Source organism: Podarcis vaucheri (genome assembly GCF_965113315.1).
Source record: "Podarcis vaucheri genome assembly, chromosome: 2".
Lineage (NCBI taxonomy): Eukaryota > Metazoa > Chordata > Lepidosauria > Squamata > Lacertidae > Podarcis > Podarcis vaucheri.
In genome coordinates, this window is record NC_138760.1 from 82,279,094 (window position 1) to 82,291,542 (window position 12,449).

Genomic DNA, 12,449 nt, shown 5'->3' on the forward strand with positions numbered 1-12,449 from the left:
ATGAGGCACAGCAGACACTGTGGTGTCTTAATGATATATGGTTTCTTTACACACATATACAACCTAAGCCTACAGTGGAGGGGTCCACAGCCTTAACACCCCATGAGGGTTTTGTTTCTCCCATAGCCGTAGCCTTGGATTCAAGCAGAGATCCACAATGGTTCTCTCTCTCTGCTTGCTGCTCTTCCTCCAGGTCACATCCCTGTCCCCAAGCCTCTCATCTCTCAACCCTAAACTGATAACAATACAGTGGTACCTCAGGTTACATACGCTTCAGGTTACAGACGCTTCAAGTTACAGACTCCGCTAACCCAGAAATGGTGCTTCAGGTTAAGAACTTTGCTTCAGCATGAGAACAGAAATCGTGCTCTGGCGGCGCGGCAGCAGCAGGAGGGGCCATTAGCTAAAGTGGTGCTTCAGGTTAAGAAGAGTTTCAGGTTAAGTACGGACCTCTGGAATGAATTAAGTACTTAACCTGAGGTACCACTGTATGTTCACTTGGGGAGCTTGTTTATTACAAGACATGAATGGGTGCACTTGCTATGATGATTTTTGATATCATTACTGATAATGTATTAACAAACAGTAGGTGGTTATAAAAGGGCTGCATGACTTGTTTTTCTATTCCATTATGTGTCTGGTATATCTAGATGAAATGTCTTCCACTCCAAACAGGTTTCAGCTCATTCACTAAATGGCTTGTTCACTGATTGAAATGTTGCATGGCAGTTTGAAATAAAAATATTGTTTTTTAAATCGATAACTTTTTTAAAAAAATTATGGAGCTCCTAATTTCATCCTCCCAACAGTTTAGTTGCTTCAAGATGGGATCCAAAGGGCACATCAGCAAGCTAATTCAGTACTGTTTTCCACAGTATACTCCTGGACCATTTCTGTCAGTTGCTGTTTTGCAGTCTTTCCACTCCTACTTACAGCGCTGGGTTCAAAGAATAGCATTGGTTTTTATGTGTCCACCTCCTGGTAGCTGTGCTGTGGGATGCCACAGAGCGCTATTTTGTTCCCAATGCTGTTTAATATTGATACAGAACTGCTGGAAGCAGTTGTTAGAATATTTGCTCTCCTAATGTCAGCATGCTAAATGACACCCAGCTCTATCTTGCCATTACAGTCTGAATCAGGAGACACTGTGATTGTTCTTAATTGGTCCCTGGATGCACTGCTAAGCTGCAGATTGGTAAAATGGAGACTCTGTGCATGAGTGTCCCCATGGGATTTTACGAGTTCTGGATAGGGTTTTACTGACTCTGAAGGAAGCCTTTTGATTTTTGGGGTACTGATAGTTCCATCTTTGTTACTGGAGGCCTAGGTAACCACCATGGTGAGGAGCACCTATGTGGAGAAATCACATTTTGCACTTTGTTTATAGGGACAAAGTTTGTTTTATATGAAGGTAATAGAAGGGTTCAGGTCAAATTACAGTGTATCCATTGGCAGGTGACCGTTGGCTATTAATTATATAAGACAGGACTGGTAAAAGTTAGGTTCTTTTTATACTGGGTTAGAGGATTATAAAAGTGAATTTGGACAGAAATTCTTGATCACAGGAAAAGTGGTCTGATGAGGGGACAATGATAATTTTTTGCTGCTTCGATCTCATTGGCTGAAGTGTAGGCTGACCAGAGCATCAATAGGCTACTGTATTGGGAGAGTGTGGGACTGAAGGAAACTGCTGAGGAGGAGGAGGAGGCAGAAGGAAGAAGGCTGGAGTCTGGAGCAGAAGGAAAAGAAAAAGCAGTATGGGCAAGAGGCTTATTGATGCTAGGGGAAGCCTAGTCGTATCGTCTGCCTCAAAAGAGCTGAATCACTGACTTAAGCTGAAGATTGACAGAAAGGCTATCTAAGGGCACTGAGCAGTGAGGAAGAGTTCAATAAGGAGCTTCTGGATCTGACCAGAGAGGTAACTGCTGGAAAGCCTGGCTCATAAGACAATGAGCAGTCGTCTTCAGTACTTGGTGGCACTGAAAGTCGGCTGACTGGGCAAGAGGAACTAAGAGAAATCGGCATAGAAATTAAATAGGGTTAGGAATTGTGCATAACAAATCAGTCCATGACCCATAATGTTGGATGCTGTTATTACTAGGTTGTTGTTTTTATCTGCATTTTAATTACACTACTTTCGTGTTTTTATGTTTGTATTTTTGCACACTGCTTAGAGATTTTAGAAACAGACATAGGCAGACAGGCGGACAGCTTAGTTTTCTGAAAATATACATGCAGCTTCAATGTGAAAGCCAAGATGGTGTTTAAAAACAGCCTGTGCATTCTCTAGAAATGGGTCTATGTGTTGTGACAATAGAATACAAAAGCAGTCCTTTGGATAGTGAAATAAAATAGTTGTAATACCTTATTCATTAAAAAAAAAAGCAATGTGTTAGTTGTCACATGAAACACAGTTGTGTGGCAGCCACTTCATAAGCCTGGTCACTCCTAACAAGCAGTTCCCAATGTAGCTCTGGTGATTTTCTCTTTGTGATAATCTCACAGCCTGTTTTATTTATTTTTGGACCAGTGTAGTTAAAATTGTTAGAAATGTGTAGGAATTGTCAGAGTTAAAAGACTTGCCGTTACGTTTGGTAGAAAACATGCATGAGTAAGACAAAAAACATTTCTTATTGCTGCTGAATGTCAGTGCTGCCACCTCCTACATTCTCTTTCTTCTTCATCAGGGGGCTACTTTATTAAGTAGCTATTAAGTAAGTCCTAAAATCTAGGACAGCAATGGGGAACTCCTAGTGCACAGATCTAGATAGGGGTCCGAATTGGCTAACAAGGCCATTTCCCTCAAACTATGTCCACCTTCCCCACACCTGGAGCAAGTAAAGACATGGTGCAAAGGAACTATCAGAAGTTTAAAGTGCTCTCCTGATTATTCCTTGCTAAGTGGGGCTTGCTGACAGCTGCTTGAGGGTGACAGTGTGCCTTCAGTGACAACAAGCGCTTAAGAAGTTGTCACTTGGCATCATAATGACATCAGGTGATTTGTAGGTGGGTGGCACCACCTATCTGTCAAAAATGCCCCACAGCAAACATTTGTTCAACCCATAATTGCCTTGATGCTGCAATCTGACTGGAAGGGGGCACATTTCTTTTCCTCTGTGTAGTACTGCTTTTCTTGTAGAAATGGCCCCTCTGAGCTGCTTTTTACCCTACGGGGCAAAATGATGCAGGTAGTCATTCTGTTTCAGAATGCAACTTTCTGAAGAAAACAAATCCTATTTTGGATTTAGTAGGGATATTTCTGGAGATTTCACACCTGGTAACACATGGCCCTACGCATGATTTCCTTTCTTAACAGCTTAAGAGGTAACCACATTTGTCTGGATAGTGGGAAGGTGATTCTCATCTCTTTTAAATTAAACAATAAAATATTATGGTTGTTTGTTGCACATGGGCACCCAGAGCTGATATTTAGAAAGTCACGGGGAAACATTACTAAGTCAACTTAATTATGTGAGTGACTGAGACCAACTGAAAGCTGAGAAGTATTTCTGGTAGACGTTTTTTGTGTGTGGTAGAACTTTGGCTGTTTCTTTCCTAGCAGGCCTCAAGTGACAATGCCTCATTTTTTCCCTGTGGTAAAATGGCTGTATTCTTAAGACCTGCCAATGTACTTTGGTCTTCCATGCAGCATTTCCAACAGTATCTAAAAATGTGGCAAACTTAAAAGTGCAATCTTATACAGAGTTACTCAAAAGTGAGCCCCATTGATTTGTCTCCAGGTAAGTGGGTAAGTGGGACATGGGTGGCTCTGTGGGTTAAACCACAGAGCCTAGGACTTGCTGATCATAAGGTTGGTGGTTCGAATCCCCATGATGGTGTGAGCTCCCGTTGCTTGGTCCTAGCTCCTGCCAACCTAGCAGTTTGAAAGCACGTCAAAGTGCAAGTAGATAAATAGGTACCACTCCGGCGGGAAGGTAAACGGCGTTTCCGTGCGCTGCTCTGGTTCACCAGAGCTTAGTCATGCTGGCCACATCCCTCGGCCAATAAAGCAAGATGAGCGCCGCCACCCCGGAGCCGGTCACGATTGGACTTAATGGTCAGGGGTCCCTTTACCTTTACCCTTAAGTGTGTACAGAAGGGTGGTGAATCTTTTTTCACCCCAAAGGTCACATTACCCTGTGGAAAGCCTTCCAGGGGCTGCATGCCGGTGGTGGGTGGTTCCAGAGGCAAAAGTGGGCAGAACAACAGATGTCATTGTTTATTTATCTGTTTTTAAAAGGCACTGCTTAAAATATTAAAAATCTCTAAGCAGTTTACAGTAAGTTTACACTATGAAACACCATTCAATAAAATTACCTTTAAAACATGATTTTAAAAACAAGATAGAAACATAACTCTACATGACAAATAAAACTACATGTGCACAAAGCAAATGTAAAAATGTAAGCATCAGAGTGCAGGGTAATTTTTTTTAAAGATTTATTGAAAGGTGATTACTGTCTCTGCCTCACAAATTACCTAAGGGAAGGCATCCCAAGAATAATCCTCTGGTCACTGAATAACCAATAGGGTCTCCTTGGGAGATATTAAAGAACAGATTGGTATGTACTGGGAGAAGCAGTCTGCAAAGTATCCTGACTCCAAGTAGCTTAGGGCTTCAAATGTCAACAACAAAACCTTAAATTGGGCTTGGTAGGTAATAGGGAGCCAATGCAGACCTTTCAACACTGGTGTAATATGTACAGTAGGCTATATTTCAGTCACACAGAAGATGGAGGTTTCTGCATACTCTGTCATTCCAAACCCCCCCCCCCGCCTCTCCATCTAGGGAAGCAAGAGACACTATAATAGTTAAAGATCACATTTCAGGCAGGTAAAAGCACTCAAGGAAATCACTGAGCAGGGGGAGTTGTGACCTGAGGAGTAAGGTGTGTCCTGCCTGGAGCTCTGAGGACCAGATACAAGGCCTGGAGTTCTGCATTCAGTCCCTGGGTCTGAGGTACCCCACCTCTGGGGGCCTAGCATTGTCATCTAAAGTAGTCGTATACCTTGTAGTAAAATTTCTTGAACTTGGTAGGGCTTGCTTTTAAGTAGCCACGTATAGGATTGCACTCAAGAACGTCAACAAATCTGCAGGCAAAGTGTCAGAATCTGAAGAGCTTTTCAATGCGACTTTGGCGACTTCTATGTAGAAGCCACACCGGCCCCTGCCACCCTACGGCTTAGCTTCTTTGTCTGCATGTCTGTATGTCTCTTGTGCATAGGATTGTGGCTGCTTCCCCACATGATGTTATTAGCCTTACAAGGATTGAGAGAAGTGTGGTACGCCAGGATGGCATTATGATTACTCAAATTTATATAAAGAGAAATTTCTCAGCTTTTCTGTGTTACTCTATAGAAGAAAACATTTTGGATTACATCCAATGCAGTGCCAGCAGCATTCTACTGATACAATGGGACACCTGTTTCCCCCCATGTGCCCCCCAAAATTTGAGGGTGCACAGGGGTCTGGAGGGGACAGGAGTGGAAGAGGGAGCACTCTTGTGTGCATGGAGTTCTGCTGTGTTTGCAGAGCCTTTGGTTTTAAATAGCAGTAGTCATTGATTGATGGAGTGTCATACATCAAAGCTATATACATATATTAAATGTTTTTAGTGCACTACTTTGCTAATAGAAGTTCAGTTCTGTGGTTCTAATGATCTCTGTTGTACCTTGAAAGGATTCTTAGTGCACCTTCAGTATTATTCAGGCTGTTAACACCTAAACAGAGCTTCATGAGGGATAATTCAGCACAGTTAATTACATTCCTCAGTCTTTTATATAAAAAAGTCATCAATATTCTATGGAGATCTTAACATACAAAATGCTGCAGGAGGGCTAGAAGCCTCATTACTGCATACTCTGTTTACTCATTGGATTACAACTTCATAAAAGTATTTTTGGAAAATTAAAACAGTTGTTTTATATAAGCTATTTAGGTTTCTAAACTGGGTTGTGGATGCTGGTGGGTTGTGCTAGTTTAAATGATTAGAGAAATCATAGTAAAATGAAAGTTAAAACTGGAAGCATGCAGTTTATAAGGCATTTCTCTTCATGTTGTCTTGCAATTAATATGTCCCCAAAATTGGAAGACGTTTTAGTTTTCAATCTTGTATAGTTGTAAGATTTGAAGATAAGTTTGTGTGTTGTGGAGCAACCTGTTTAGTGTTTAAAATTCCTCATGATTTCTTCAAAGGAAAGAAAATTATATCATTTCAGTTAGATCTTTAATTAGGAATCACTATCTGTCAATGCCAAAACAAGATAAGTATACTTGTACATAAAGTATTATTTTACAAACTGAATTAGGAACACTTTAAAAAAAAAACAACAACAGGAATTTATAGCCTGGCCTGCATTAGTCCTTGAGCATCTTCTAATTTTTCTTGTTTAAAGCAGAACCTAAGATGAGCCTGCTGGCTCATGCCAATGGCCCATCTAGTCTAATGTCCTGTTCTCACAGTGGGAAGCCTACAAACTGGACTGTTGATAGTCTTATTCTTAATGAATTTGTCTAATCTTCTTTTAAAGTTATCCAGGTTGTTGGCCATCATTGCCTTTCGTGGGAGTGAGTCCAGTAGTTTAACTATGTGCTGTGTAAATAGGTGCTTTCTTTTATGCTGAATCTTCCAACATTTGGCTTTATTGTATGCCCATGAGAGAGGAATAAAAACTTCTCTCCATCCATTTTTTCCACATTTTTTCCATCATGTCGCTACTCACGTGTCTTTTCTCTTGAGATAAAAAGGTAAAGGTAAAGGGACCCCTGACCGTTAGGTCCAGTCGCAGACGACTCTGGGGTTGCGGCGCTCATCTTGCTTTACTGGCTGAGGGAGCTGGCGTACAGCTTCCGGGTCATGTGGCCAGCATGACTAAGCTGCTTCTGGCAAGCCAGAGCAGTGCACGGAATCGCCGTTTACCTTCCCGCCGGAGCGGTACCTATTTATCTACTTGCACTGCGTGCTTTCGAACTGCTAGGTTGGCAGGATTCTTTTAAGATAAAAAGTCCTAAACACTTCAGCCTTTCCTTAAAGGGGAAGCACTCCACCCCTTTATCATTTTTGTTTGCCTTTTTCTGAACCTTTTCATACATTAACTTTTAAAGAAAATATATCATAACAATATCCTAACCTCAGCCATATCATGTTATGTCATATGCCGTGGTTGTTAGCAACTTTGAGGACTTAGACGTGGGTGAAAATGTTCTAAAAAATAACTGTAGTGTGGTGCCTCACACTACAGTAGATGTTAGTGAAAGTTCATGCTAATGTCCTATTTCTTACTTGGTTTTTCTCAAGATTGTATCACAAGTGTATCAGTCCTAAGTCTGATTATGCAGAGTGCACTTCCTTTACCAGTCATTATTTCCCACCCACACTTCTTGAATGTGGATATGTAGCAGAATGTGAGCACTGATTCCATTATATCCATGCTGTGAAAGTACCACAACTTCCTTAAGCTGTTCCACTGGTACTTATTTATTTACTACATTTATGTTTATCTCTAATGCCTCTAGTACACTCTTCCTTCATGTAGCTTGGAACAGCTTACGTAGGGCTTCCAAGCAGTCTGCCATCCGCCTATTGATTATGTTGAGCTGTAGCAATACATCTGTGCTTTCAGGACATAATGCTGATTTTCAAATATAAATTCTCCTTGAGTGATCTTTGGTAGGCTTATAACTTATTCATAATGACTATAGTATTGGCAAGGGATTTTTATTTTTTTTAAGCCACTGAATAGAGGATAGAGAGCATGCCTTCCCATTGCCTTTTCTCCTTGGTGCTATTATTGGAATAGCTGAGCTCAGATAATCTGGTAAGGCGGTGCTGAATTTGTATTTGCTGCTTTAAAATTGTGAGATGTAACATATACATCTACTGTTAGGTGTTGTTAGGATAGTATTCTATTGTGAACCTTTCAGAATTTTATTTACAATTCATCATAGCTGCATAAGAGGCTTTCAGTCCCTTTGGGGAACTTTTCATTAGGTTTCTAGTTGTTTCTAATGCCTATAAAAGAGTTGCATGACCACCTAAACCAATAGCAGGAATACAGCATATTCTGCAAGCAGTAACTTATTAGGGTTGGCCATTCCATAAGCAGGGAGCAGCGACAAAGTGTTGGGAGGACAAACCTATGTGTGCCATGTGACCTGCCAAACATCCCCTGAGCCAGCCTGCTGCCCTCAAGACCTTCCTTGTCATTATTATTATTAAAGTATGATTGAACTGTCAGTTTGGTCAGTTTCTATACATGTAATTATATTTTGCTATATTTCATCAGGAAAACATCTTCGGCATTCATAACAGGTTGGATGGCACATTAAGTTAATAACGATTTCAAATTTGTCTCTTGTATAAGTTGTTGTAGGAAGAAATGATCTTACTTGTGTTCCCTATATCTCCATCGTGCTTCTTTTGGAAATGTTAGAAAACCAATCCCTTTTGGTCTCACAGTACTTTTGCTGCTATAATACAAATCTGATCGTGATCAGCTTGTTTTTGATATTTCCCCCTCCATTTCATTTCACTGTTTTAGGTCCCAGAAGCCATAAGAAAGTGTCAGCGAGCAGGAATTACAGTCCGTATGGTCACAGGGGACAACATCAATACAGCTCGTGCTATTGCAATAAAGTGTGGGATAATTCACCCTGGAGAAGATTTCCTCTGCATTGAGGGGAAAGAGTTTAACCGAAGGATCCGAAATGAGAAAGGAGATGTAAGTCATGTCAGGACAAAACATACAATATTCTATAAAATAGTTACAAAACCTGTCATATTTGTCTTGTGAGCTGTTCCTCACGTTCTTCCTTTTTTCCAAATGGGAGAGATGGTACTCTTTTTAAGATTGTATGTCTTTAAAAAACCAGCAGATCATGCCCACTTTTCTCATCCTCCAGTCCTTCTGTGTTGCTGTGTCGTCCAAACCGGGTTTGTCTTGCTGCAGAAAACCATGAGCTAAAGTTGAGGTTTGACCTTGGTTTAGAGCTCGTGGTTTGGAGGAAATAATCTATGAGCCCAGTTTCAGACGACATGCTAAGCCAAGTCTTAGCTCACAGAAGCACAGCAGCAACAGGTCCAGAGGAGGAGCAAAGCAGCCTACACATTTATATATTTGCGCTAATTCATGGTTTGTATCAGCCTTGAATGCCAATTGAGTCGATGTCTGTGTTTCATGCACCAGCTTTGCTGACTGTACAGTTTGTAGGGATTCAGGATGTTTCTGTCTTTGTCTTGTTCAAATATGTTATATGCTAGGGCTGCCATGTGTCCGGAATTTCCCAGATATATCTGGGATACATCAGTCGAAAACTGCATCGGGGTGGAATTTTCTATAATCAGTTAAAATGTCCGATTTGCTCAAAACTTTGGATAAAAAATGCTTGATAACCCAGTATCCTCACTACGTCCCTAAAGTGCATTAATATTTTTAGAAGTGGTGATATAAACATGTCAGTGCTTGTTTGCTGTGTGTTCAATCATTTACATTTAGTGAGAATATGAAAAGTGTCTTTCCTTTATAAAGAGCTGATGCAGCAGCTGGTTCTGGAAAGACAGATGATAGAGGTCAGAAACATATTTGTAAAGGCACCGAAAGCAACATGGCTTCTTCAAAGTGACATTATACTGTTACTCAGGTGAAAATAACAATATGGAGCATAGTAATTAGATTGGGGAACAAATCATTCTTTAATAGGCTAGCATAGCTCAGAGAGTGAAACATAGCAGAGGATGAGAGCAGCAGAAAACCCTAGGAAGTCCTTGTAGTTGTTGAAGTATTAGCAATGTCAGGTGGGAAACAAGTTAACCTTAAAGTGACATTTATTCTAAAGGGTACATGGTGGTGGAAAGGTTTCTGAAAGACTGACAAATGTTTCATCCTTATTTCTTTCAGATTGAACAGGAACGCATTGACAAGATATGGCCAAAACTTCGTGTCCTTGCTCGTTCATCTCCCACTGATAAGCACACTTTAGTCAAAGGTGAATGCAAATTTACCCATATACATACAGCACCACTGATGCATGCATATATATATATATATATATATATATATATATATATGCCCTTCTGTGACTACATATATAATTCTGAAGATTTAGTTGTTTTAAACTGGTTTTAATGTCATGTTTCAATATTAATGTTGTGTTTTAATTGCAACCCACCCTAAGACCTAGAGAGAAGGGTGGGTAACAAATTGTAATAGTAGTAGTAGTAATAATAAAATATATCACTACAGTTTCCTACATATCAATACACTTTGTTTAAAGCAACACAATGCAACATTAACTCTTTTGATAAGAATTTCCTTTAACCTTTTACTCTTACTCACCAACTAAAATGAAGGTAAAGGAGGTTAACTGCATAGCTGGTGTTCTTTTCCTCTTCCTCACGTCTCTCAATTCCTCCCTCCCTTCCTTTGTTGTGTTTCCCACAGCTGATCTGCCTTATTGCTTATGTTGCTTTGTAAAGTGCACCATACATTGATAGTGTTCTATAAATTAATGATAATTATAGAACTGGCACTACCAGTAATAAGTCTAGTGTGTGGCTTTTTCATTTCTCCGTGCAACCAGGGAGCAAGCTGTCTGCTGTAAAATGATCCTTGTGAAGATACGCAGATGAATGTTCCTAGAAGCCCAACATTCTAATGTCAGAAATCCAATTAAAGTGTTTGTGCCCGCAGCATCTCTCAGGATTAGACTAGGTAGTCTTGTAGTCAGCTTAAAACAAAATGTATTCTAAAGCAACGTAAATAAACGTTCTGGGATTGCTCATTCGGATATTATAGACTGGGAGTAAAATGAATTATTCTGTAGAAAAAACACAGTCAACAAAGTTGAGGCACTGTAAACACATGAATCATAACAGGGTTGTTTACATGTGCAGGATATGAATCTGACAGAAATAAAGCAGCCCTGAATGTCCGATATAACTACAGTTAGAGCTGCAGTGAGGACACCGAACAAGGAACGTTTTTTTCGGGGGGGGGGCGGGCGTCATGTGTGTGTTAAATAGCCACTGTAGTGGAAGAAGAACTTTTCTGTGCTTGGGAGGATTTTTAGCTTTTGTATTTTTGTAGTCCCTTCAAAGTTAATATGAAATTATTTGAAACATTAACTAGCTTTGACTGAATGTGTGTTTTCCTGCTGCTTGAAGGACAAACCAGGGTCTCAGCTTTGATGCATAAGAAATACTCTAGAGCTGAAAAAATATAAGATACAAAGCAGCCCTTCTTATATATTGAACATTTAATGATACACAGTTGCCAGAGGGGCACCATATTTAGCATAATATAAGGTCTCCTTCATTCATCATTAATGGTGTTAACTTTTCATTCCTCTTTGAGGAGTAAAATGGTCTGCTTACCATATTTAATTAATTAAATATTGAAAATGGTATCTTGGCTCAAAAGTATGTTTAAAGCAGTGTTTAGTATTTGCTGTTAGATGGATACATTTGTAATTTGTTTGAACATCCTCAAAATCCTAATAAATCTGTATGAGTTTTGACCTCAATATAGCCTCCAACTAAATGTTCGCATATAAATAGCAGTTAGGTTTTTATGAACTTTGTATTATATGGATCATTGGAGTGCTTAATGGATCCCTCAATAAATGTTAAGCTCAAGTGGTAGATATGAGCACCTCAGGAATGAACACCTTTCTCTGAATGCTTGTTACACCATCACCATAACTGTTTGTGAAATCATGCTGGTGGTGTGAGGCATTTGAAACCTATTAATACTCAGAGTTTAAGGACTGGACTGTTTGGTTTTTTAAAAAATAAAAATAAAAAATAAATAAAACTCTGAATAATATTTTTTTCATATAACCTTCATTGTTCTGTAATTGTAATAATTTATTCAGCCATTTGTTATACAATGGATTTTCATGTATATAAACTGAGGGGGATGGGCCTTCAGGTCTGGTGGCTAGAGGCGAGCTCTGATAATGCCTCTTGCATGCCTAGATGGAAGATAGAAAATGATGTGTGAGCATGTATAGAAACTGGCCTACTATACAAATGTAAATTTACAGCCACTGCTCCACCTATGCTTGCCTCTAGACCTGCCTGCCACGGGCATGTCACCCTGGAAGGTTGCCCACAAGGGAATGTGGTGCTCCAGCTGAAAAAAGTTTTCCAATTCAATATAATTAATAACTTTGGAAAACTACTTCTGCCCTCACAGTAGTAATGTATGCGCCCTAGAAATGAGATTAACATTTAGCTTCAGCAGTGGGTTCTGTAAGTGCCATCAGTTCTTAGAAGCTGGGAAAGAAAAGAGAGCAAAGATGAATTGAGAAGACAATGCTTAATAAGGGGGGAGAAAGAAGAAATAGGGTAGCACATTGAGCTGTGTGTGAAAAGGATGCTATATGAGAAATATGATGTAGTTAAATCAAGTAGATTGGTATGCTGGAACATGTGGATTGATGTACACAG

The 12,449-nt window shown here is 39.9% G+C and overlaps 1 protein-coding gene across 18 annotated transcripts in view; it reads left to right on the forward strand.

Moving 5' to 3' along the window:
- ATP2B2 (ATPase plasma membrane Ca2+ transporting 2) overlaps window positions 1–12,449 on the forward strand; it is a 358,314-nt gene that overhangs the window by 310,319 nt on the left and 35,546 nt on the right. For all 18 annotated transcript variants that reach the window (XM_082211882.1, XM_082211878.1, XM_082211885.1 and 15 more), the window contains 2 exons: window positions 8,542–8,721; window positions 9,898–9,985. In XM_082211882.1, coding sequence (XP_082068008.1) covers window positions 8,542–8,721; window positions 9,898–9,985 — 268 coding nt within the window. The remainder of the gene's footprint in view (window positions 1–8,541; window positions 8,722–9,897; window positions 9,986–12,449) is intronic.